Source organism: Aptenodytes patagonicus, chromosome 5 (assembly GCF_965638725.1).
Source record: "Aptenodytes patagonicus chromosome 5, bAptPat1.pri.cur, whole genome shotgun sequence".
Classification (NCBI taxonomy): Eukaryota; Metazoa; Chordata; class Aves; order Sphenisciformes; family Spheniscidae; genus Aptenodytes; species Aptenodytes patagonicus.
In genome coordinates, this window is record NC_134953.1 from 65,937,352 (window position 1) to 65,964,728 (window position 27,377).

Consider the following 27,377-nt stretch of genomic DNA (forward strand, 5'->3'; position numbering starts at 1 on the left):
AAGCTGCTCCTGGCGCAGAGCAGCTTGGGCTGCAGCAGCTGCAGCACCTGGTGTTTGACATATGCCTTCAGTCAGGGTCTGCGCTCGTCCCACCTCATGTATCTCTAAAAAGGTTCCTCCAGAGCCTGACACAGGCATTTAAGCACTTGTATGTCTTCAACTGACACAGCTTTAGAAAGTACCCCTGCTTCACTGGATGCACAATGCATTAGGAGATAAAGCTCTTCACAGGTGCTGCATGTGGCTGTCACGGGCCTTGGTTTTTCGGCCTTGATCATCCCTGTTAGGAAAGGAGCATTTTTCTTTTGGGCTTATAATCAGTCCACTGGCAGAGCCTCTGTTGGGGTCTCCCTCTTAAAACACCCAGACCATATCTGAGAAGGTGCAAAGACCTGCACGCTCACAGCAGTGCTCTCTGCCACAGCATCATCCCTGCAGCAGCAGGGAGCCGAGAATCATCCCATCCCACCCCATCCCATTCCATCCTGTCCCTGTCCTAGTCCTTATCCCTGTCCCCACAGCTCCTTGGCATGCAGGGGTGAGGCTGATGGGGAGCTGCCGGGGCAAGCAGGGTCCTGCTTGCTGCAAGGAGGCGGGTGGGAGCTGGGGCTGGAGGAACTCCGTGTGTTCAAGTGCGACCCATGGGGAGACGTAGCATAAACTGGAAATTATCAAGGCTGGGAAGGAGGGGCTGGGAGATGCAGAGGGGAAGAGCTGCACATGGATGTAGGCAGAGGGAATGGGTGTAGGAGATGAGAAGGAAGGAGCAGAGGGACTGAAATGAGGAATAACATGAAAAGGAAACTCCCCCAAACGCCCAATCTTCAGCCAGGAAGAACAATATGGTTTGGTTTGGTTTTAATTTGTTTCAGGTAAATATGGTGTTTTCCTAGAAAATACAAGGAAAGGTCAAGATGTTTTGAGATGACTTTGGTTTATTTCAATAAAACGTTTCAGACTCCCCCTCCCCAATGATTTTTTTTCTCTTTGGTTTTGCTTTAGTGGTTCAAAGCGGAGTAGTAAGTCAAATAAATTTACCAATGAAATGTATTTCTCCTGTGGGGTGCACAGCTGGCTGCATCTGGCAGTGTGGATGTCTCCATTCCTTCTGTGGGCCAAGCTCAGGGATGCAGTCACATCTCTCAAAGCGCATTACTTTGTTTAACTGACATAGACATCATCATTTTAAAGGAAACCTCGTCTTCCAGGGTCCATGGGGTGAGATGGGGAGGGGAAGAGGTCAGCATCATATATCCAAAGATTAAAACTATTTGTGTCATTTAAAAAAAAAAAAAAAAAAGGCTTAGTAAATTTCACTTCTATTCTCTGCAAAACTGAAATTTTCTTAGGGGAAAAGAATAATCTCAAACATTTAAAAAACTGCCCCAGCACTCCTCATCCTGCTCCGCGTTGCTTTCCCCATGGCTTTAGCGGATGTGTGGTCTAAAAAAGCCAATAAAGCCATTGAGCTAAGTGCTGCTGAGGGGCTCTGTGGCTCAGGAGCACTCAGCACCTCGCTGCTCTAGGTGAGGAGGTGAGAGCCCTGGTATTTCTAAATGCATTAGAAATGTGTCTGTTATTATTAGACATTTACCAGCTATTAATCACAGCTGGTAACTTGATTTCCTCTAAATGTTTTGAGGCACCCTCTGATCTGGGCACCACCTGCTCGAAATTGAATAGTGGAAAGGCAAGGCAAGCTCTGCATCATATGCCTCTTCCCGCGGGGATGGACGGGCAACTGACGGGGCTGAGATCTCCCTTATTCAAAGAAAATCTACTTTTTCCTCTTAGAAAAAGCAAATGCTTGTATTGACCTGCATGAGCACAGCACAGACCCCATCCTGCACGGCTGATTCAGTCTCCTCCATCCAAACTAAGGATGAGCCGGGGGGGAACCGTGACCTGGGCTCCCTGTGCCAGGTGGGCACAGAACCTTGTTTCTCCTCTCCTTGCTGGATCATGACTCATTTTCTTCATCTTTATGCCATTGTGCTTCACCGCATGCCCTCGTCTCCCCACACAGCCCATGCCTGGTGGCTTGGACGTACCCCTCGGATGCTGGAGTGGAGGGGTCACATCTCTGTAGGCCTTCTCCAGGTGAGCATCCTAACCACCAAAGATACTAATAGGTACTACCAGCTCTTCCTCTGAAGGTGGCTGAAAAGGTTATGGTCATGCCACATTTCATGATGATACCAAGGTGGGTCAGAGGGGCCTGGACTTGTCCAAGGAGGGCAAAGTCCAGCCTTGGACCTGGCCCAAGGAGGGATATTTCTTTTCCCTACCACAGCCAGGTCACTGTGGGCCCAGGGAGACCTTTGTGCGTCAGTGCAGGATATATAACCACAATAACCCAAAGTCAAAATTGGCTTAGTTACTAAGGCACCTTTATTGCTGGTAATGCTGTTAAGGGGCAGGATTGGCCCGATGAGTAAACAAGGTCAGGCTGCTGCAAGACCCACTGTCACGGGGCAGAGTGGGCAGGGTGGGGGGGCTCAGGGAGGGCAGGGAAGCTCCTGTCCCCACTGCCAATGCCAACTGGGGGGGTCCAACACAGGTCCTGGGGTGGCTGTGGGAGCCAGGGTTGTCGCTGCTGAGCTAATCCAGTGGTCCCACACTAACCCCATCTGAACTTTGGCCATATAAAAAAACTGCAGGTAGTGCTTAAGTCTCCTCCCCACATCAGTGTAAATCAGAAGTCCTTCCACTAAAAGCAGCAGTGCAAAGTCAGCCCTAAGCTGGTGCATGAGGGGAGCGAGGACCCAGCCATGCCACAACCAGACTTTCCAAAGGCTTCACTCCTTGCTAGGCTTAGCTCTGCACCTTTAAAATTGACCCCAGGTCTCCTGACTTCACCCACATGCTGTCCCACACGTCCCCTGCACCCTGGATGTGACCAGTTTTGAGTCTTGGTCACGCCTTATCTTATGGAGAAACCGAGCCCCCGCAGTCATTTCCAGCAAGCAGTGCCTCTGGGGAAGGGCTGTGCCAAGGCGTGCCGGTGCCTCCGGGGACCATCACCAGAGTCTCTATCACCCGACGCCTCGGGCTTAGACATGAAGATGAGGACCCCGGAGGGAAACCAAAGCCACATGCTCCCTGACCCCACCTCAGCCGAAATATGCCCACAGAAAGACATTAATGGTCAGCAGGAGAATAGCATTAACATTGCAAACAGTCTTCCACAGGGGCTTTTCCTCGATGCTGGTGAGTCTCTGCTTCAGGGCAGCTCTCTCCTCCTGGGACAGGGTGGGCGTGGGGCCGGTGGACAGACCACAGAACCACAAGTACAGCATTTTCCAGCAAGGAGGCTTGGCTGTGGCAAGAGATGGACCAAACAATGGGTGTTATCATCTAGCTGGGACTTTTCCCTCCCTCCTTCCACCAGTTTGGAGGTGCATTGAGCAATCTGGAGTGGGGCTTGAGATGCACCTTGGATGGGAGATGCAAGATGATGGTGGGAAATGGGAGATGGGAGAGGGAAGGGAAGGGAAGGGAAGGAAAAAGAGAAAGCTCTGCCTTGACCATGTACAGCACAGCCTGATTACAGTTGGTTGATTGCAACGCCAATTGTTCATTAGTTAATTAACAGACCTCTTCCCCCTCCTCCCCGACCCTGCTTCCATCCACTTTCACAAATTCCTGACAGCATGATGGTCCATTTAGAGATCTCCTGGCTTATTTATTACACGTGACATGCCGGGTGAAGTATGTGTTTTAATTGTCAGCCCTGTGCTGTGTGTATTTCACTGGTTGTTCTTTCCAAATATAACCTTTTTTTTGAAATGCAGAATGTCATAAGGCCTTGAAAAAGGTGTTACCTGAAAAAAAAAAACTCATTAAACTGTCAACTGCTGTGTTTTGCATTTCCTTGCCCATCATTACTAATTACCAAAATACCAAGACATTTGTTTATAAAAAAATGAGCTAGTTAAGTGAACTAGGAATTGATAAGAAATAATAAGTAATGCTGAATGGCTGCATTCAGCTTAAACCCAAACTTACTCTATTGGGGGAAAAAAAAATATTTATTTAGTTGCTCACTTCTGTTTAGCTTGGCTGTACTTGGTACCAGTGTCCTTTGGACTGACAAGCAAAAGGAAGGAGTGAAGAAATCTTGTGTATGTGCCTTTCTTCTGAGTTTTTCTGCTCTATAACCTTGGAAGGTTAAGCTCAAAACCAGAAAGCTGCATTTTTTAATGGATTTGCGGAACAAACCTCTGTCCACTCAGAAAAGAACTTGCCTATTTAGCATCTCCTGCTACTGTTCTGTCTCCTGACAACTCTTTAAGTTCATTTGACTCTTTGCCTTCCTTCTTATTAAATACCCTTGGTAGGACACACAGCTATTTAAGCAATTTGGGTCTGAGTTTTAATGATGGCTTATATCCTAAGGGAAGATGAAAGATACTATTGGCATAATGTAAATGAGAAAACTGAGGCTTGTGGATTTATCCTAGGACATCCACAAAGTGCACACATCTGCTCTCAGTGTCTCATGATCCCTTCAGGCCGTGATACTATTTTGATACAGTATGTTACAGCATCACTGAGTGAGTTTGGCCAGCAGAGCTTACACAGGAGTAAGAAGGAGGCATCTCTAGCACATACACAAGGGTTTTATCTCCTAGCAATGATGAGGACAGGAAGGGATGCCACTTTTATGTGCTGAAAGTTGAAATTACAGAGCCTGCTGCGACTTTCACTGCGCTAGCAGTAGCTGCTGCTTTGGTTATGCGTGCAGTAGTGCTATGGAGCTCCTAAGAGCATCTTGGTGAGACAGACAAATAGATGCAGTGTCATGGCACAAAGCCCCAGTGTCAATGAGGTGAGGAACAGTGTCCCAGCAGCACAGACCCCCACCCTCCCAAGGGATGTTCGTAAGTGGCCGTTGACTGCCATCTAAGGAGTCCAGCACACCATTAAGTGTCCAGGCCTGAAGTGCTAAAATAACACTGTGACTGTGGTAGTTTGCCTGAGTAAACAACTTGTTCTAGGGAGGAGGAGGAGGAAAAACATTTTACTGAATGGAGAGTTTTCTTTGTTTTTCAGGAATGGCAGCTCTTCTGAGCCAATCAGAGACTTGCGACATGGAGGTCTATCTAGCGAAGATATTTTGGGAGGACCAAGAACCGTAACACTTTAATTTGTCACATCCTCATAACTGGTATACCCGTAAATACAAGCCCCAACTCCAGTGAAGGCCTCTCATGAGCTTTAGAAGAACTTGCATGAGATCTTGGCTGTGCACTCACCACATGAGCATGCTTGTTCACAGCCAGCTACCCTACCTGCCTCCTCCTTATCGCCCGAATCTGCACTTTCAACCAAGTCGCTCTCTCCGTTGGCTGGATTGATCTGTGCTGCTTCAGTCTTGTAATTTTTCAGGCCAATGGCAGGTGCTTTTCTGTGTCTTGTCCACCACGTCAGGCAAGCGAGCTGCAAAGTGGGACAGAGAACGAACCGATTATTGCCTGTCAGTCCCAAACTGGCATGCCAGTCATCTCCCTCTTTGAGGGGGCAGATCCAAGATGGTACTGAGAGACCTGTTCTGGGGCGACATTTGTTCCCCCACTTTCTCTCACCTCCCTTCTGCACAGGTGCCCACACCCTGGAAAAGAAGGCTGGTACCATCCAGTTGGAGCTGAAAAGCTGAGAAAAAGTGTGAATTAATCTAGTTTATTTCCTTGTATTTTTTAAATTAACCTGTTCCATCCCCGTTTCTACCAGGAGTAACCTTTTAGCAGACATTGAAGAAGCAGCTTCTTAATTGCTAGGCTCACTTGATTGACATGAAGTAATGATGATCTGTGTCCAGAATGGCAGCCCTCCAACAGGGAAGGGTAATAAAGTCAATTAAAAAAAAAAAAAAAGAAAAAAAGAAAAAAAAAGGAGCCAAGCTGACCCTCTCTGGATACAGTCAATCACAGACAGCAATTGTACCCTCAGCAGAGAAAGATCAGTTGGGTGCTGGCATGCAGCTATATGGCCACAGGGGCATGACACAGACATATGGCCATGGGAACACTGGTATTTGAGCAGCTCCTTCTCTGGGACATGGGGAGGGACTGGAGGATCTTCTGTCTCGTCTCAGTTGTCATTTTATAGGAAAAGAAAACCCAATGTGAACATTAAAGCCCACAGCTGGGACAAGCTCACATCAAAGCAGCAACCTGCACTTCCAAATGAGCTTATCTCAGGGCTCTTCGTGGGAAAAGTAGCAGTATCGTGTCTCTGCTCTGTGACTGCAAGTATGTGTTCAAGAAGTGTAACTATGTGGGCAGACAGAACCATGACGGGAATATCAAGTCACAATTTGCAGGGAGGATTATACCATACATTAGACCAACAGGTGTAGTTACAAGTAGAAAAAAAATTAGCTCTGGGTACACACTGTAAGACTTGCTTGTCCAAACGCCTTTTCTCTTTTTTGTTTGTTTGTTGGTTTGGCTTTTTTTTCTTTCTTTTTTAATTCCAGTTTTCTCTCTTGGACCAATACAAGACATTACTTCTCTCTGCAGTCTTTCAGTGAAAGAACCATCGAAAGCCATGAAAGATGATCAGTCCTGGACAGGCTGCTGTGGCTGCAATCTGCTCTGCTTTACAAAAGCAGGAGGTCTAAAATTCTTATCCTAGGGCAAGTCTGAAAGTCTTCTTCTCCCTGGGATACAAGGAGTGCACAGGAGGCATTAATCTTGCAAACTTCACAGTGGTCCTTTTGCAGCTGGGGGCGGGGTGTGGTTTAACCATCCCAGGGGCTCAGGTCTTTGAATTTAAGCCAGGCCTGCTGCTTCTTTGGCTGACCATGGCACACCGAGCAGCTTGATGGCATCGGCACTTCCTAACCTCTGCGTGCTCTGGCCAAGCCAGGCAGCAAGGACCACGCTCATCAATCCCACTCAAATGCAGCTGCCCAGGTCCATGGGCTGTCCTCCCGCTCCAGCCCATCGGCTGCCCTGCAGAGGAGCTGCAGGATGGGACCGGGGCAGCGAAGCTGCAGTGGTGATGACAGGTCAGGCAAAGTCACATATTTGCCTGACGAGCGGCTGCCTCCCTGCTCTGCCCATATGGAAATGAACGTCTCAAATGGGTCACTTACAAAGTAACGTGAGTTTAATTTTTGAATTTTATACACACAAATCTAGGCAGGAGTTTCCAGCTGACACAAAATGTTGCATAATTTCCAGAAGATTTATAGCTTTATTTAAATCATTTTCAACCAAGATGAGCATTGGGCAGGGCTAATCTTTCTTGTCACGATGTGCTAAATTGCTTTGATTTGATGATCCTCATCTTTCTCAAGGATTCTTTTTTTTTTTTAATCACTTAGGAAATGTCACTGGAACATAGCAAAGTTTCAGGGTACTAAAGGATTTCCAAAACTTTTTTTCTTTTCTCTCCTCTTCCCATGTGTCACTGAATGACTGTCTCTTCATATTGCAGCAAAATCTGCAAGGGCTGGAGTTTACCTGGGGCTCAGACTCTGCCAGACAGGAGTGATTCCCAATTGAAATACAGGTAACACACCTGTCCCAATAGACACACAGGTAACCTCATCGCATATCATCCCACTGACCCACCCAGGAGCTGGTGCTTTGACCATGGCCAAATAAAGCAAACCACCACCCTAGCAGGCTCCTCGGTGAAGCATCACACCCATGCTCCAGCTTCAAGCTCCCCTGCGGTGGGTTTTGGCTGGCTGAATTCCTTGAGGTCCCCCTTTCTCCTCTTTGCCATCGCCAGGAGGACACGTCCTGGGGCAGAGTAGCAGCATTGTGTGGCCATGGAGGCCACCACGGGGCTGGCTATGCTTCCCTGGCACAGATTCACAAAGGGATGGGGATGGGGGAGGCAAATGATGGCACGTGTTTTGCATGCCTGGAGAAAGCAAGCAAATACATAAATAAGTAGAACTGCTGACGGGGGGAGCTGCGTTAGCAGGATTGACTTGGACCTTGAAAATGCTGCCTGAGGCTGCCATGCCCAAGGGTAGGGGAGCGGGGGGTAGCCACTTGGCAGGTCCCGGGCAGCCCTGTGTGGGCACTGCTCGGGGAGCCCTGTGTCCCCCCTTAGTTTGCATCTCTGTGAGTGCCTGGTTCCCACAGGAGCTGAGCACGCTTTGCTGTGAGTGGCACTAAATGATGCCGTGGAAGCTTCAGTTGCAGCACCTCAGGAGTGCACGGTGTGCGTTCAGGCCAGCCAGAGTAGGCTTGGTGCTCTTCTTAGGCCATGCACCTAAAGGAGCCACTGAAGCCAGACCTCAGGACAGAGGGAAAACATCTCCGACTCCAGAGCACATCAAGTGGAACTGCCAATCTATCGGCCTGTCTGGGTGAGCCCTGACCCCTGGGAGGTGACCTGACCGTGTAGCACTCGTGCTTTGTGGGCTGTTCCTCTCCCTTTTCACCCTCACATTCTCCTTGGACAATGGAGTCTGCAAGAACTCAGAAAGTTTTTCTTTTGTTGTTTGTAAACTAGAATAAATCCTTCTGTTCCAAAATGCCATCTGGCACCTGACAGTTGTGTTTCAGCTTCACAGTCTCAAATTTAATTGTAAGCTCTTTTGCAGGGTTTTCAAGGACAGTGTGACACAATATGGACTACCTACAATGAAGACATATGAACTCTGGAGCATACCAAACAAATTCCTTGCATACTTGTTTTCCAGCATAGCATCGATCACCACAGGGATGGGAGAGTGTCCAAAACAGCAGGAGAAAATGCTACAGCTTGCAGTTCTTGGGTTGTAATTCATTTAAAGCCAGGCACATTAGCTGTACCACTGTAACATCAGATACAAATCTCTTTTCTCCTTTTGCCCATTTACTATCTGAAAAGCATTGAGATTCAATATTTAAAGTTGTCCAGTGTAGATCCTCAGCTGGTGTAAAGTGGCATAACTGTGCTCAACAGCTGCTCCTGATCTCTGAAGGCAATGGAGCTATGCTGATTTACATCTGCTGAAGTATGATCTATCACTATATTTCCTTAGCTATCTCCTTTAGCTTTTGGTGGATTGTTTTTCTTTTCCTTTTGCTTGACAAAATAAATAGCATAATTCCTAGCTCTTACACGGTGTCTTTCATCATTGCTTCTCAAAGCGCTGTACAGATAAGGACTAGCACAACTAGCCTCATGCAATTTTTATGGGGGAAATATCTGAGGCTTATAAAGTGAATTGACCAACAGATGGGACTGGGAAGCACCAGAGCTTGATGCTTGGTAGGAATGGGAGAATCTTGGTCATATCTTCAGCCAGGACACCCGCTACCAGCCTCCCCCTCTCAGCCTCTAGCATGGGGACATACAGGCTTTCACTACAGGTTTGCCTGCTTGCATGCCAAAACCCAGCAACCCGAGGTTGCTAACAGCCAAACACAAAGTTCAGGTGCTATTTTCTACCCAGAGGGTTAGAGCCTGATGCATCCATCCTGATTTCTACCTCTTGACGTTCCTTCCCAAAACCCTTCTGTCCTTGAGCCATCTCAGCACAGCCACCGTCTAACTTAAGATGAGGAGACAAGCCCTGCTTGCAGGACACCGTGAGAAACAATGCCACCAGGAGTGATGGTCCAAACCTACACCTGCGCTCATGTCTAGGGCAAAAATTGGGGTGAGTCTGACTGAGGGAAAATGAAAAATGTTGGTTTTAATGCTGCCCACTCAGATTCATGCCAGACAAGCAGCACCCCAGCAAAGTTGGTACCTACCTCAGCTTAAAAACCACACCTTCACTTCAGCTGTTGTCTGAGGAACAAGGCCAGACCTTTCCTGTTGAAACTGGGGATAAATAGTAGAAACTGAATGGAAATTAGACTAAAACCAAATAGGGGCAGACTCTCCCATTCCTACCAAGCTATGGGAAGAGAGAATTAGCTACCACTTACTGGCACAAATTGTCTGGCAGCCCATCTCATTTTCCTTGTAGTGGGAAGATACTGAGGGTGGGGGGGCACATGGGACATGGATGGTCATCACTATCATCAGACGATTGATCTGGATCTCTGTGTCCAGCCTCTCACTGCCACAAGCAATATCATTAATTCCTATTAATGTTCTTCAACAGAATCTCTTACACAGAGGTCAAGCACTGAGCTTAGCACTATGTGGGGTCCATAGCCTACCAAAAGGTTATCCTGAACATCCTTCTTTAGAAAACTTCCCCCAAAAAGCCCAGCCTATGTTTGTTCATGGCCAGCACTGCCCTTTAGCAAGCTCTCCTTCCTCCCTGGCTCTCCAGAGGTACCTGGGGGGCCAGCCACCACCCCTTGTCCTTTGTTCCTCTGGGATAACTGCACACAGCTCTTTCAGACAAAATCCTATCCTCCCTGACCATCCCATTGGCTTTCCTCCCTGGACCGCTTCCAGTCTGAATCCACTTTTTCTGAGCATTGGCTCTTTGAGGAATATGTCAAATAAGGTCCCTTAAGTCCAGCACCTATGAACTCACCTATTTCTACTGAAACTCTCCTCTAAGGAACCTCTTATGATCATAACCTCTTTTTCTCTGATGCTATTATAGTAAGTCTTCATCCTGAACTCCCCCCATTAAAACGTGCTTTAAATGTTTTTATACCTCCAAGGTCAGACTGAAAAGCCTGTAGGCGCTGTGGCCAGTTTCTTCATTTCCTGAACTGTTGGTATGATGTTCACTGTTTTCCAGTGCTATGTTAATGCATCTTATCTTGCTATTGCTGTGGGCAGGGAGCACTGCACTTGTTTAGTTATCACAGGTCAGATGATGAGTGGGAACTCATTAAACCACAGTAATTAATTGCTGGCAACCATCTGGCCACCTCTGAGCAGTAGTGAACAACGTAAGCAGCAGAACTAATGGTGCCTCCTTGCCAGTATTTCTCTCTCCCATGTGGATCCTCTGATAGCTAATAAAAGCTGAGACTTTATCTCAAAGCAGACACAAAGACAGTTTCCCTCTCTCCCCCTCTCCTCTATCTGAGCACCTGCTTTCATGTAATCTTTAGGAGCTGGGAATCTTTGACACCACTAACATTCAATCAAACATTGATGGAACCGGTTAATGCTTTACAAGTTATGAGGAAGCAACAGATAGAAAATGTTATGATGGCATCACCCTCATTTCCTCATGTAGTTAGACAGGAAAAAAAGTAGGTCTTTTAAATCTACCCAGAAACCTTTGTTTGGAGGTAGATGGCAGGGTTTTTATATTGACAGCTGCTTTAAAACTTGGGGCTGGGAAGAGTTGCTTTAAGGTTTTATTATATAAAGCCTCCCAACTCTGCACCATTTTAATGTGTTAAGTAAAAGAAAGTTGTGCCTGACTCAAAGTTATTAAACGTAATTGAGATCATATTGGGACAAAATGTTATTTTCCTAAATGCCCATGTTGCAAAAGATATTAATCTTGTTTGCCTGCAAGACTGATGCTGGCTCTGCTGAAACAGGGTAGATGCTACAATTAGATATATTTAATTCCTCCTCAGCAGTGCTCTGTAATATGATTTCATCTCCTTCCCCTTCTTCTTTTCTTTCTATTCCAGTTATGATGGGCTGTGGTGTCTGCCCAACTCTAGGCACAGCATGGGAACTCACACTCAATTTGAAGCACTCAGTGCCTCAGGAAGCATTAACACTATGCAACCTGGGGAATAGAAAGCTGGGGAGCAAGGGCTTCTTTGCAGCGTATGCATTACACACCATTTCTTAACCATGGGAGGAAAAGAAAAGGACAGATTTCAGAGATTTTTGGAAACCAAACGGGGACTCTGAGAAAAGGGTGCCACTGCAAGTCACTTACCTTTTCTTCAGGGATCGGTGGGGTGCAGAGACTAATAAGGACAATGACAATCACAGTGAGGACACAGAGGATGAGGGCAAAGTAGAGGTAGTGCAAGTCCTTTAGCACAGCTGGTCTTCTGTCCTCCTCACCACAAGACGGTGCGCTATAAATAAACTCAATGATCATCCGAACAAGACCAACAGCTAGCCCAACGATGAGGCCCCAGAAAGCACCCTGAGAAAAGGCAAGCATAAAGAAAAGGTCACTGCATGTTAGCTTTGGTTAAAGTTTTCTCTTTTCTTTTCTTTTCTTTTCTTTTCTTTTCTTTTCTTTTCTTTTCTTTTCTTTTCTGCTCTTTCTTAGACCAAGACATTTTATGCCTGATGGAAACCCACAATGACATGCATCAAAGGAGGATGTTTTCAGTTAAAAATCCTCATTTTCTCTTTCTGCCCTTGAACATGGAACAGTCAGAGCACAGACAATGCAAGAGTCTCTTCCCAGCAACATGTCTCCAACTAGACTTTGACACATCATCCCTAAAGGGCGGAGCAACTTTGCCTTTTGTGCTTTCAAATGGGACTGCCAAGAAGTACCACTTGCAGTGGCTTCTTGGAAGCAAACACACGTACACTAGAGACTTGGCTAAGATCCACTAATGAATGCCAGGGAAAGGCTGTCTAATTGTCACACTTTAGCTGGACTGGCTTTAAGTTTAAAGAGTCTCAAAGGCTGGGTAGTGAGGGGAGAGTTATTTATTTATCTTATAAAATTAAATATGTATATCAATTGGTTGTTGACCCTCCACTTACAGGCTCGTTAATCCTCTTGCAGAAGATTGCCAAGATGAAGAGAGCTGTGATTGGTGGGGCTAGATAGCTGGTTATGGACTGAATGTAGTCAAAGAGCTTGCCGCTGTTGGCCGATTGAATGATTGGGATCCAGAGAATACTGATGACTACAAGGATGAGGATAAAGACTCTGGAAGATGAGGACAAAATTATATTAGCTCTGCAGGTGGTGGAGTCCACCTGAAAATGAAGTTTTGCAGCAAAACACACTTCCAATTGCTCTCAGACTTTCCTAAGAAAAAAAATCCACAGATCACTCTCAAGAAGAACCTTTCCCTGTGTACACAGGAAAAGAGAAAATTTTTCTCTTCTAGAAAGTCAATTCAACCAATTCCCAGAGCTAACTTCAAAGATTTCAGAGCGAGCTGAGCTAGGACTTGCCAGTCAACATGCATGGGAGATCCACAAGGGCATGGTGGCTCCCACCATGAGCTGGATCAGTGCAAGCCCTTCAACCTGGTGTGTCCTAGAGAGTGATACGTTCTTCGGAAGACTAGCTCTTTGATGCAACAGAGAGAGGGAGCTGGAAGCTTGCAGCAGCAATCTTACTGCCACCTTTCCAAGCAGATAACATGCTCAGCCTCATGCCTTTGTCAAATTCCATTTAATTTGCTGCTTATTAAAATTGCTTCTGGGGTCTCAGGTGCATACCATAACCCTCCTTCACCTTTGCACTGTATGTTATAGAGGTTTCTCCATATTGCTGAACAAGAGGTACTTTCCCTCTTACTACTCTACAGTGGTGGAGTATGAGATTGCCTGCAGCCTTCACCCACACCACAATAAAGTTTAGAAATGTAATGCTCATGACTGGAGACGAAAAGCACCACAAACAGGCAAAATGCAGCTTATGTTCTGCTATCAGGAGAACTTTATATGCCCCTGATATAATGCAGTACCAAAGCTTGCTCGCAAAGGGCACTGTAACTTAGCAGAGAGAAAGAGAGCTAGGAGGCCCAGCCCTCTGCACTTTTCCCTGAAAAAAGGAGTAATTGCAATGTATCACTCGTCTGATGCAAAAATAACATGTTCTTAAAGACCTCCAGTGACAGTGACTCCAGAGCACCTTTGGCTTTTCTAAAAGTTACATTTAAGGCAGTATTTATGTTAAGTTTAGAGAAGAGAGAGGCAATGATCTACCTAGCTCAGTGGTACACCGAGTGTTTCTCTTTGACCAGGTCTATCTGAGACGAAGCTGGAAAATGTAATGCTCTTTCCCAGCCTGCATTCCTGTTCTATATTTTAGGCACCAGATTTTTCTCAGTGAGTCCAGACTGAAGGATGTAAATGCTGCACTCAAAACAGATGATGAGGGCAACGAGACATAAAGAAATGTAAGGACCTGCCCACAATCATCAGCTCCTGCTCTGAAGCCTTTCTGCGGATCCGCTGCCAGATGTCTATAACGAAGAGAGTGCTGCTGCTGTTGAAAATGGAGGTGAGGGAACTCATCAAGGCTGCCATCATCACAGCAATCATCAAACCCCGGAGCCCTGGGGGAGCAAAAAAGGGAAGGAAAATCAGGACTAGACCTTTGGCCTCTCAGCACTGATTTTTCATCCCTATGTCTGGTAACTGCAGTAAGATTTCCTTGGCCTTAGGATGGATAAGGGCAGTCTGATGCCCTCATGCAGAGCATGGCTCAAGCCCACCTCCACAAGTGTAAAGGTTTCTCACCATCAGGCATGAGTTCTATCACGAGTTTGGGGTAGGCAATGTTGGAACAACCCACCGCAGCCCCACAGACCCTTTTACAGATGTCCGGGTCCACGCAGCCCACTTCATCTGTAGGAGACAGGAAAATGACAAGAAGTCAGTCTAAACCCTGTTGAGCCATAGGTCGTTTAATTCAAGGGAACAAGTCTTGATGCCTTGTGTGGTTTTGTATAAATTCAGAGGTGCAGCTGGAATACAGCTAGAATGAGTGGGGCTGAAGAACATTTTACATCATAAAATAAAGGTGAAACTTCGAGATGACATTTTGCAATTCTGTTCAGGGTACAGATATAACTCTCCTGGATGTTGCATAATTGAAATCCTTGATGATTTGTCGTTTGTGGGAACTGGACTGTTTCCATGAACCTGTCAGCTGGGTTACCAAGGGTGTTGCAGACTGAGTTACTCTTATTTGAGGAAATCTGGGAGAGAGGCACTTGGGACACTTACACCTTCCTCCAGGAGTGGTCCTCCTAACCAGGGTATTCTTCCTGGGAAGTGCCATGCTCTGGAGAAACCAGCGATGACAACATGAGGGGAAATCTTGCTCTTTCGCAAAGGAGGGCTGTTTTGCATCATCCACCAAGAATTGCATGAATCTGTGTGGCAGATGATTGCTAAAACTCTCATCAAATACCTAATGAAAGTAATCCACAGGACCTGAAGACAACCTCAGTCCTTCATGTATTTCATCTCACTGATTTCCTCCAGATAGACAGATGCATGCCATGTCCACAGCATGGAGCTATATGCCCCCAATGGTAAAATATGCCCCATATGGATAGTCCCAGTTACTTCTGCCACTGTGGGAGCACTGGAAGTGGAGGAAGGGCATGGGAACGTCAGTGTACAATAGGAGTATATACAAGCATGCCTGCAGGACAGCAGAGTTTCTGAGGTGTAAAAGTGCTGGAGGACCTGTGTGGGATTAGTGGTCATGGCAGGTATAAAGCCCTGTGGCAAGGAACATGGAAAGGCTCACCTGGGTAAAGAGCTCTGCTGATCATTCCTGGCATGACAATGAAAAACATAGGGAAGATTTTCAGATATCCTCCCAGCACCGATCCACCTTTGGCATGGGAGAGGTTCTTGGCAGAGAGAGACCTCTGGACTATCACCTGTAATCGGTGCAGAAAGGGAGCAGAGAGTAAAACAGAAGCACTACAGAGAGAGCAGGATCCATCCTCTCTCTGTCTCTTGTTCTCATAGATGACTTTCATCCGGCAGGATCCCAGGGTGTTTTGCATGCCAATGGCAACTTTCCCATCTCGGTTGACTGCAGCCTGCTGCCACTGCTCAGAGCTCAGTGCACAGGCTATAGGAGAGGGCAGTGTGGAAATTTCCTTTACAGGAATCATTTCGCCCTTGACTGAAATGAAGCTACCTTGAGGACTGGAGACAGCAGCTGTACGGCAGCAAGAGACAAGGAATGAAGCAGACTGTGGGTGTTTTGGTAAAAGTTCAGTGGTGGGTTTTCATAATTATCCCATCTTAAAGCACAAAAGCACCGTGTCTTGAGAAACAAATAGTTTCCCTTGTTTGTAGCTTGGAAAGGAATAAGAAACGTGAGACCTCCGGGAATATGAATGGCTTATCTGGTGGTCTACCCAAGGTGATTGCAGAGCCAGCTCCAGATCCACATTTTCATATCCTTGTCATGCTAACTGCATGAAGACCCCTGGTACTCACCAGCCCACAGTGGGATAAAGACAGAAGAAAATAACCTGCTCTCTCTGCACGAAGAAGTGCGCAAAATTAGCAGCTTGCGAGAAGGTGGAAGGAGTGAGATATTCTGGTCTAGACCAGTAAAAAGGTAGTAACTCCTGCACAGTGAGACACTGTCATGTTTCAGCTCACAGATCCACAAACTGAGGAGTGGACTTGAAATAATAGTGTGGTGGTTTGCCTGCAGAGGGAAAGACTTTCTTTACCTGGTCAGTGCACCAGCACCAAAGAGCCAGCACAGAGAGGCCAAATATAAGGCCAGGCCAAGGAATGTCTCCTGTGACTGGATCCCTGAACAAATGAAAGGCGTCCGCACGTGGGAGGTGGCAGGTCGTGTTTGGGACTATGATCTTCGGTATTGCTGTGCTGTATTTCTCCTGAAGTCCTTCATACCAGCCAACTTTTTCAAATCCTGAAAAAAAAAATGCCAGTGATTTAAGGTCTGGTGCTCCCTGCAAAGTTACTTCCTTATCTGAGTCTCATGATTACTTTTCTTTCCTCCTATCGTCCTCTCATCTCCTTTCTTTTCATTCCACCGTCCCTTTTTGCAGTCAAGACTTCTACAGGAGTCAGTTGGATTTTGCCCAGAGTCCTTGTGGTTTTGACAGTGCATCCTGGAAGCGGATCAATGCAGGAAAAACCTCCACAATCCTAATGCCCACAATGTTCTCAGCATCTAGTCTTTGCTCATACGCCCTCTAAGAGCTGAAGCAGGAAGGTATGACATTAAACAAGATATATCTATATTTCTGTTTGCCAAGAAGGCTTAAAGCAAAGACTAATGATGGTCAGTTCCTTGTTGCTTTTTTATTTTTTTATAATGCTCAGTTACGCCCAGATGAATGCACAGTAACTCCCAAAGTCAACAGGGAAAGTGAGCAGAATTACTCTGAATTTACATGAGCACAGTGAGAGCTGAATTTGGCTCTGGGAATGCAGTGTTTCATGCTGTTTGGCAACCCCAGGCAAACCCAAACCAGCGAGGTGGTTATCCAGAACCTCACTTCCACACAGTTAGTGCAAAGGATGAAGCAAGTCTGACAACTTGGCAAATGAGAGTTGTGCTGGCACCACTTCTGTAAGTGGTTAAAACTCATTTCTGCGCCATACATGAAAGGGTGAGGTACCCTGCTAAGGTCTAATGACCTTGGGACCATTAAACCAGTGTATGATGCCACTGCAGGTTCCCCTTACCTATGAACATGAGGACCAAAGCTCCCAGCACCATGATCAGGGTCTGCAGCGCATCTGTGTATATCACAGCTGTTAAACCACCTGTCAGGAGAACCAGATACAACAGGCAGAGTGCGTCACCATGTACAACAAAACAGATACCTCACCCGGAAAAAGGTTTTCCTTGGGCCCAGCTCTGTGATTTCAGGACAGACCCACTGGGAGAAGCTGGCACTGAGCTGGTCCCCAGGAGCCTATAGCTGCCACAAGCCCTTCTGTGAGGAATGGCCTGAAGGGCTTGTCCACATTCATGAGAGGACTTGGATCCAGTTCAGCATCTTAATATCTAAAGATGCTAATGTTGCAAAAAGAGAAAAAAAAGAGCAAATATAGGCAGTGGTAACTATCTGCACAGAGGGAGCCGGCAGCCTTCTGTAGTGTTAGAAAATTCTCTAGAAAACAGTGATGTTCCCCCCATACCAGTTTATCCTTGGGCCAGGAGGGGAGAGGGGAATAGCCAGAGGTCTCCAACAGCTGGGAGTGACAGGACAGGTACTATCAGCAACTGGGGGAATCTGTCCCTCAGACCAGGACCTGAATACTTTCCCCTGTGTAGGAAAGGGGAAACTTATATCCTAGGCTCCAGCTCATAGTGTTTCTTTTAAAATCAGCTATTTACCAGCTATGGTGTAGACAGCAGTCACTGCTAGCAAGACCACAGTGGACAAGTAGAGGTTCCAGCCCAAAGAGATTTGGATGAACAATGCTCCGGAAAAAATGTCTGTCTGGAATAAAAAATATCAAGGGCAGTCTGGCATTAGTAGTGCTTCGTGCAAGTGAAATCTAATAAAGCAGCCTGCAGCCCTCTGCGGCTGAAAGCATTGACGAGGGAGGACACCACGAAGGTGAAGTGGAAGAGGAGGAGAGAGCATGGGGATGTTGGCTGTGAACCTTCTTGTTCTCGGTGTAAGGAAAATCTTTCCTCCAGGTCAGAGCTCTCAGCATCTGGGAGCTGGGGCAGCAGGAGGATGAAAATCAAGATCCCACACCAAGGGACTACAAAGCAACCAAAAGACTATCTTGCAGGCAGCCTTCATGGCATGTTATCCTCACTGGCACATACAGGTATTGGTGGAAACTACTACTCCTTTTGCTGACTGTGAAGACATCTGTGGGGAGCAGGAGCCAATGCATCCACAGGCAGATACAGGAGGGAAAGGAGGGCAAATAGCAGAGACCAGGTTCTTCCCAAGACTACATCTTTGTGGCCTAGTGGCCGCAAGACACTCCTGCTTGAAAGACCCCTAAAGAATCACTGATGTCTTGTGCCATGATTTATTTAGCTGAAAAGGTCAACAGCTTGCTTTTCTATTCATGCAGTTCAGCATACTAGAATGACTCCAGAAAAACAGGTTATACTTGCTGAGGACCTCACTAGAAATACAGAAACACCCATCGGCTTTGTTTTGTTTGGATCTACTAGCAGAGAGAGTGAAACCAGAAACTGGGTGAAACCTGGAATTATACAGGACTTATACATCATTCAAATGCAGAAGGTGATATGGGAGATGTGTATGTTGGGAAATCAATTTGAAGGACAGCTGCAAATCTGGTATGGGGTGAGATACAGGTAAAGACATTTGCCAAGGGAGACAGAAGGGCTGCAGCAAGATTTCTATTTGCTGTGCCTGAAATAAGCACCTTAAAAGCAAGCACCCAGTGCAACTCCTGACCTGTGCAACCCTGAGACAGGACAAACACTGTCAGTACACCACAGGAACCACTGTGTCTTCTGGCACCTCTGTAGCCATGCAGGATCAGTCCTTTGACAATACTGTTTATTGAGATCTCTGCTTTTCTTTCCGAGCAGGGAAGACTCTGCAATGCCCTAGTTGCTAATCTATGTTTGGGCAAAAAGCACAGGGAGAAAAATCCTTCTTGTAACCAACTGCCTGCTGTCCAGCCAGCCGCTAAAAGAGCTCTCTACAAACAATAGCACTGCTTAATAGAAAGCACCTGTCATGCCCATAAACTCCAGCAGCCACATCCGTCAGCCACGCGTGAATTAGCTGCACAGAGGAGAAACCACTGAGATGAAACAGCAATGACTGAGGCAAGGGTCCTGCTCTGAAAGACATTGGCAAATACTGCTCTGCTGAAGGTCATTTTGAAAGACTGGTCTGTTTTTGCCACATACATTGACTGTGTAGCTGTGCACATTGTGGTGCTGTTGCAGGAGAGATCCTCCATTTACCCCTCATGGGTAAAGAGGATTCAAATGCCTCTTTGCAAGACCTCATCCTGGGCAATGCTTCAATCCCACAGAGCAAATCTCCTGGAGGCAGTGGTGACAGCAATGGGTGACATGACCAAGAGCTGGCCATTAGAGGAGGAAATCTATCCCACATTCCCAGCCTGGAACTCCTGTCAATGCACCTCCCAGGACCTGAGACATAATAAAACTGGGAGAAGGACCCTGAAGCCAGCTGCAAAAGGCACATGGGTGCCTTATCTCCAGTCAATGTCTTCCAAGGTAATTTGGCATCTAAATACTTCAGTAGGGTCTAGTGAAAACTGACTTGTACTGGCCATGGGACAATCAGCTGGAGACAAAGGACGGACATTTTCACTCCCTGTAATGGACTCTGAAATACAGTCCTCTCCCTCCAAGGGCACAGGTAGTTCTCAGCAAATCTCTGAGCGTAAGTTCTGCCTCTTTATTAACGGCATTTAAATGAAGGGAAATACCCAGTAGCTTACATTGCTTTTTGTCTACCAGCAGGGTACAATGCTACAAACAATCCAGGTAAGATGCTGAGTTTTGTCTTAAGCCAGAACCTACCTCCCTTTCACCATACCCTTTTTATACAACACAAGTGACAGAAAGAGACAGGAATAACCATAATATACCTGATGCTGAAAACTCAGCTGCAAGAACAACAGCAGATTTATGATCATTTAAGAGAATTTCACATCTACAAGATGCAGCCAGCCAGATCCTCAGATGGGGTAACACTGTAGTTGCCCTGTCTATATTGCCTAAGGTTTGATCTGATAGAAGAGGAAAGGCAGGCAGACAGCTTATGGTACTTATACTGTTTAGTAATTAGCTGTCATATCCCTGTAAAGTTCTCACCGTGCATTGCTGTTTAATGAGGGCTTTCTCTCTTAGGCTAGGTCTCCATGAGCAATACAGAGGCAGGTATTTACTTGAGCAAAGCAGCACACCAACACACCGCTACTGTTTCTGGTAGCTGAGCCGGTCCTTTCAAGGACATCTGAGTTCTCTCTGAGCAGCCCTGCATTGTACCAGGATGACCTACCCCTGCCCTAGACACAAGGGTTGTGTTCAATTTGATACATACGGATATCTTGGTGAATATATAGAGAATGAGGGACAGTATGGACATGTAGATTTGTATCCTCTGCCCTCCAAATCTCTTCTGCAGGTATTCAGGCATGGTGACCACTCCTGCTGCGATGTAAACAGGCACAAAGATCCAGCCGAGAGCCAGAAGTGCCCAGGTAGCCTGTTAAGGAGACAGAGAAAATAAAGGCACATGATTCAACACGTGGGAACATCCTTCTCCTCTGCTCTTTCAGTGGACATCCTAAGAAAGCAGAAGGGTACAGTGCCATGCAATATATTTGGGAAGCAGTCTGACTTTTTCTCCCTGCTCAGAAGATGAGATGACAAATGGAGGAATTATTACAATATAATTAGAAGCTTTTGAAGTTATCCTCCTAAGCCCTGTGCCTCTCTGTCATGGGTGGCATATCCTGTTCCATCTCCTGGTCTTTTGGGCAAGATGGTATATTCTGTTCCTCTGGATCTCTGCAAGATGGTGTTGTATTTGGTGGCCTTTGAAATCACTGATGCTGTGGCAGTGAAGAGTTAAGTGATTCACACAAGGATGGGAGCATCTGTTTGTTGCTTGATTAGCAAGTGATGAGGCTGAGGCAGCAGACTGTCCCTGCGGAGCATAAAAATAAGCAACAGCAAGACCCTGCCGCAATGTTTTCCTTGCAGGCTGACGCAGATGTGCTTCTGCCGCTGGTAGATAAAGGGGCAGTTCAGTTGCTTTGCCACAGGTGAAGGGTCTTTTGGAAAGTGTAAAGGCATCTCCCATCATGTATTTCTTCTCTGAAACCCAGCAAAAGCCCAAACAGGAGATCTTGAACATAAATAAAAGCCATTGGATTGTCAAACCTCACCTCCTGGCTGTCTCAGGCCATTACCTTTCATCCAAGTACCTTACATTAGTACAGATTTTACTTTGATCAGTTAGTTATTTAAGTTATCAGAAATGAAACTGATCCCTGTAAGCAGAGATTGTGAGTGATTGAGGAGAACAGCTGTGGCTCCTGCAGTAGCAGAGACTGACTTAGGTAAAAGATGCTCATATGATCCCTGCAGCTGAGTGATGTCCCATGACAAAGGGAGAGAATAATGGCATATCTAAGGTCCCTTTCCAATCTGAAAGAAATTAATCTAAACTCATGAAGTTAGATTTGCCCTGACATACAATCTTGTCTTCATGGGCTTCTAAAATGACTTGAATAGATTTACTTAAAATACAGCAATATTGGTATGTCCGACATGCACCAGGCTGAACACAGGCTCTGGTTTCTTCACGATGGACTTAAAGGTGATCTTAATGGTTTAGAAAAAAAACAGTGCAGTGAATAGATATCCCAGGAAAGAGCTTTTGGTGGGCCTTGCCTGTACTTGGCAAGTATCCGGCACTATTAACAGTCTCTGCTGATATAGACGAGATTTAGAGTTAGGTGAGTGATGTTTATTATGAGGCTGGCACTAATCTCTCTCCTCATCAGTGCAGCTGAGAAATTTCATTAGCATCACAAACAAAGGGCCTGGTTTTTATGTTCTGTGTGGTGTCAGTGGCAATTTTCCAGGCCACTTCAATAGGGCAGAATGAGACCTGCCTTCACACCCAGATGTTCACCCCAGAGATGTCACAGTTTGGCAGCTAACAGGTGAATGCAGTGCTGCCAATTCTCATGGCTTTACACTGAATTTAAGAGCACGTGCTGCTTTTTTTCAAACTCCCTGTACCCAGAATCCTGTGATTATCCAAGTACCTTTTCAGCATTCATTATCTTTTATTTTAATCTTGATGAGTGCAGACTAAAGCTTAAAAATATGGCCATGTGCTTCTGGGAAGGTCAAAGAACTAATAATTTTAGAGGATTGCACTTAAACTAAAATAAAGATCTCAGGTTTTTAAGGCTGTCTGAACGTCTGGAGGCTTCTCTCCTGAGGCTTGAGAACTTGTAGTTGCCAATACTGTTAGCATCTGATTTTGGAGACAAACCCCCAGTCCCTTTGTAAACAGTGACATCTTAGTTGACAACATAGCTGACTTACGTTCCACTCAAAGCCCCCAACAGCAAGGCCCCCAGCTGCTCCAGTGCCCGCCAGGCCAATGAATAAGCCACTGCCCACGTTGCTTGACATCAGGGATGCTCCAATCTGAAACACATGGCACAGGCACAAAACCCAGAAAGTCACCTTGAGGAACTTCGGTATCAGCCCAAGCATTTCCCCCTGGCACTGTCTTTCCCCAGGGCCTCAACTCCTTGTAGGTAGGTAGCTGGGTACTAATGGAGAGCTGGGTTTTCCTTTTAAAGAGAACTATGGTTTTGTATCTTAAAGTGGGTGTGCCTGCTCCCTGCCACTGCCCCCACTCCAATGCAAAGCCTAATCTCAGAATTGGGGTTCACTTTGTCAATGGTTCTCCTGAGATACATGCTTGTTATGGAGACTACAGTGAGGTGAGGGAAGCCTGGTGGCGGCCACAGATACCTCAACATCCATGAAACTTGATGGTTTTCTCCATTCCCTTGTTACTCAGCCAGCAATGTGCCTTCTCCAACCTTGCTGACCCTTGCTCTACCTCTCCATGTCTTGCTGACATCCCAGCCTCTTTTAAGTCTCGCACTGAACATGTATGTGGTGGTTTACACAGCTAGGGTGACAGGAGTGCGCTCTTGGAGCTCCTTCTAAGGGAGGAGATTCCTGAACCATAGCAGGGACGATGTTAGAAACATGCAGGCCTTTTGTGTTTAATGTCTACACATAGGTTCAAAGATATTCAACTCTGCAGTAGGCTGGAAAATACTAATGCCTCAGGTTAACTTTAACTGTAGGCTGTAGGCATGGTAGGCTGTCCCTACCACGGCTCGTTGACACCCTAATTGGAAGAATGCAAGCTACAAGGTGCTTTAAACAGGGTAAAGACCATCTGACTTAAGTACTACTTTTATTTGGCATAAAGCCTCACCTTCTTTCTGTATGCCAACGCCAAATCTCTGTCAGGGTCAAATGAGAAGTTACCCAAAGGACAAGCGTAGCCCTTTTGTCTCCAGAGAAAGTTTGCTTTTAGCCACATTGCCTACAAGGAGCTTTTCTCTCCTTAGTACTGCTAAATGTGAAATAAAGAACGATGGAATTTGATCTGCTTCTCACCTTTGAGCAAGGTAAAACATTAATATGGCATCAACACCCACACTGATTCCTGCCATCAGCTCTGCCTTCTTGTCTGTCTAAGAAAACTGTTAGAGAGCTGGCTGCTGCAATATGAATTTGCAACTGAGGTGGGGACTGGTGCTCTCAAAAGATGTAAACAGTTTTTCTGATATCTATATCAGTCACAGAAATACAGAAGATATATTGCACAGGAGCAGCAATGTAATATCAGGGTTTAGTTGAGGCTGCCTAACACACAGCAGAAATCTTTCACCCCTGTAAAAAAAAAAAGTAAAATACATGTAAGCCAGTCATGTACTCAGGTGAAGGCCAGGAGGAGCTGAGCCTGCAGGAGTGCTGCAGAGGTTGAATCAGCTCTCTGACAAACAAAATTGAAAAGTGAACAGCATTAGAGGTTGCTTTGAACCTAGAATGGTAAGTCAGGAGAGCCAAGAGCCAACCTGTACCCAACAGACTCTGCAGCCACCTGTGGTTGGAGCCAAAAGCAATGAGAATGTTTTTGGGTTTGTTTGTTTTTTTTTTAAAAAAGGAAAAAAGAAAAAAAAAAGAAAAAAAGAACAATATCGGGGGAAAAATGTTCCATTTTAGTATCTTTTAATTTTTCCCCTCCTAATTAGAGAAAACCATCAAGCTAAGCTTTTCCATTAAATGTCTTGGCTGAGACAGAAGTGTAAAGAACATTTAAGAAATAACAGATTTTAGAAAGGTGTATGTGTCTCTCATGGAAGAGGTTGAAAATCTAGCCTAGTGAATTTATGGGCAATGTACACCCAAAGGAAAAAAAAAAATACAGTGTTTTGGTTGAGAAGTGCATTCCATTACCCACGACTCACTGGAGAGATATATGGTGCTAGAGTCTGGCATTGGCTGAGAAGGATCTTTATTCCTGTGGCGTTTTTATTCCTTTCAAACTTTAAATTATCTTTATATGTACCTTTCACTCCCAAGAAAAGGCGCCTTCAATAGATTTTTTTTTTCTTCATAGTGAAGATTTATACTTCGGTGGTTTGAAGTTTATATCCTTTACATCGTTAGTCAATAATCTCAACTTTACTCTAAATAGCAAGGGCTCAGAAAGTCCTGGGCTTTGGGATTATTTTTTCTTCAGTCTCTAAATGCTTTTTTACTGGATAGAACATTCCTAGATTACCTAATGCTCTTTTGGCTTGGGGACAACAGTATCTTTGGTGAGCTGGGGACAAAGAGTTTCAAACCCAGCTAGGCAGTCAGCACTCCCTCACTTCCATCAATATGAACATTGTTATTGCTGACTTCAGCAGAGCAATTAAGAGTTGAAAAAACCTGAAGATGCTGAACTATCCTTTTGGCCCAGCAGCTCCACGCTGTAGCCCATTAGCAAAGCTGCATGGCATGATTCCTGGTGGATCCTCTTCATCTCAAGGCTACAGTCAAAACATGTATGGACTGGGTCCCCTCACTAGACCTGCTCTCCTTACATCTGGAATTGCTTTCGAACCATGAGAAACAGAGGGATGCATTTCACTCACAGGCCACCAAGTCATGGATCGTCCAGCTAGGAAATAGCCTCCAATGGTCCCCCGGCTTGCTCGTATTGATGACTGGAAGCACAGGGGGAAAAAAAAAAGTGTTTTCCTCCATTCACCCACTCTCAAGTCAGACTCAGTGCCCATCCCAGTAGCCTTGAAACATCCTGTCAGCAACCTCTTGCACCACCCTAGTCCTACTCCCTTGGGTGTCACTGCAGTCAACTGGCTCACCCTACTCAGAGCAGCACATACAGGTAGTGCATGGCTCTGATGCAGGGTGAAGCAGGGCCCCTGTGAAGGCATCTAATTTTGAGAAATCTAGGGGTTTGGCTGCTCTCAGCCATGTGAAGATACATGTTTCCAAGAAAGGCTGCCCACCTTCTGATGATGGTATGCATTAAGAGGAAGCATTTCCCTCTTCACTGTCCAGCACCCCTAGCAAATGCCTTCAGAGCCAAATAAGGGAGAACATGGCACAGGGGTGAGAAGAGGACAACCTTGTATCCCATGGGATGCCATCAAGGACTGCTTTTGGGCATGACATGCAGGTGCACTCCAGGATGGGTAGCAATGCCCTGCTGCAGCTCCTGCTGCCTTGCTTCTTCCCACTGCTGTGGACTCAGGGTCTCCAGCAGCCCCATGCTTGTATGGCCACATCACGCAACCCCATCTGGGAACTGCATGAGAACTGCAGGGATTTCAAGAGCAATAAGATGTCCATAGGCCAGCAAGCCCCTCCGATGTGACTGAGGCTGACTGTGCTTGCTGTTTGCAGCAACCAGGAACTTGCAGTCGGGCACCATAATAAAATGATTTGCTGCAAAATGCCTATGCACATGGCAGCACCCAGACTGGTGAGCAGCACTGCCACCAAGCCAGGAGAAGCCTGAATGCCTGGTCTAAGCATCAGCTCCAAAAAATTTTTTGTGTACTTGTTAAGTATGCCAGGCTTCACTCTGCTTCTGTCTCTCTTTGTGCAGGTTTCTGGTAGTCCAGCTTTGGAAAGAAGCTGCTTGTACCTATTTAATGACTCCTTCTTGAATGTACCCATTGGGAGTGAGAAAAAACACTTCAGCCAACCAGAAGATTGTAGGTCTCTATGAAACAGGCCTTCACAAAGCAAATAATTACTAACAATCTTTCCAAAGCTTTTTAAAGTCCCATTTCAGTCTTCTCCACCTCAGCCCCAGCTTTTCTCTTACCCTTGCCCCCTGCCTGCCCACACCCCGGTGTGAGACTACTTTGCAGCATGGGAGGTAGACATCATCCCGAGAACAACCTCCAGGGAATGACCCCTTGGTTGTCCCCATGTGGGAGTAGGGGTGACTGCTCACAGGAAGGTCACTGTCACCCCACAAACCTGCTCAACAGGCCATGGGATAACGGTGTGTGCAGAGGATGCCCTTTGCAGGCAAACACTTTTGTACCCAGGAGGGGTCCAGAGAGGATCAAAGGCTCTCCACCTCAGGCAGACCTAAACCCAGTCACCTTGGGGACTCACCCATATCCCGACGACGAGGACAAAGGCGAAGTAAAAAACCACAACGATGATGTCTGCCACCCCAAAGGCCACTGTTGTGTCCCCCGGAAGCGTGGGCAGCTCCGTGGCGGCTGGGGTCGGCTGGCTCATGGCTGCAAGCGAACTGCTGATTTTCTCTCTCACACTGGACTTTGGTGCACGTTGGCCTTCATTGCTTCCCTTGTAATAATTAACAGGGTAGAGAAGGTGTGAGTGGGGAGTGGGAGCCAGGCAGGACTGTGGCTAATGTTCTCCAGCAGGAGCTTTGGCTCCATGGTTCATCATTGAGGACCTCCCCATAGCTCCGTGGTGTAAGCAACCCTCCAGGTGTTCCTGCACCCTTTTACCAGCGGTCCCCCCTCCTACCCGTTTACCCATTGGTGACAGCCACTGGGATGGCAAATGGATAAATGTCACATTGTCTTGTCCTCCACCCCTCTTTCACATCACTTTCTCCGCAGTGTCCTGGAGAGGAAAGTTCCTCCTAAGAGGAGCTGCCATAGATGGCAGCTGGTCTTTCGTCCTGGTGCGGGTGGTAAGGATACCAATCTGTGCAGGATGGGTGCAGCACCTGCACCCACCCCCCAGGGGCAGGACCAGACGCAGGCAAGGG

The 27,377-nt window shown here is 46.4% G+C and overlaps 1 protein-coding gene across 3 annotated transcripts; it reads right to left on the reverse strand.

Moving 5' to 3' along the window:
- Positions 1 to 893: 893 nt before the first annotated feature.
- On the reverse strand, positions 894 to 26,875 carry SLC5A9 (solute carrier family 5 member 9). Of its 3 annotated transcripts, XM_076340245.1 has the most exons (14): positions 26,747 to 26,875; positions 25,246 to 25,317; positions 22,616 to 22,720; positions 20,592 to 20,756; positions 17,906 to 18,011; positions 17,248 to 17,328; positions 16,260 to 16,465; positions 15,311 to 15,446; positions 14,290 to 14,397; positions 13,955 to 14,105; positions 12,574 to 12,742; positions 11,780 to 11,995; positions 5,295 to 5,442; positions 2,513 to 3,319 (listed from the first exon to the last, which is right to left on the reverse strand). In XM_076340245.1, exons 1-14 carry the CDS (start codon positions 26,873 to 26,875, stop codon positions 3,114 to 3,116), a joined length of 1,998 nt encoding a protein of 665 aa, XP_076196360.1. In that variant the 3' UTR covers positions 2,513 to 3,113. The 3 variants fall into 3 exon arrangements, with proteins under 3 accessions (XP_076196362.1, XP_076196360.1, XP_076196361.1); XM_076340247.1 differs by lacking the exons at positions 2,513 to 3,319; positions 26,747 to 26,875 and adding an exon at positions 894 to 1,267 and having other exon boundaries at positions 25,246 to 25,310; XM_076340246.1 differs by lacking the exon at positions 25,246 to 25,317 and having other exon boundaries at positions 26,747 to 26,791.
- Positions 26,876 to 27,377: the final 502 nt, after the last annotated feature.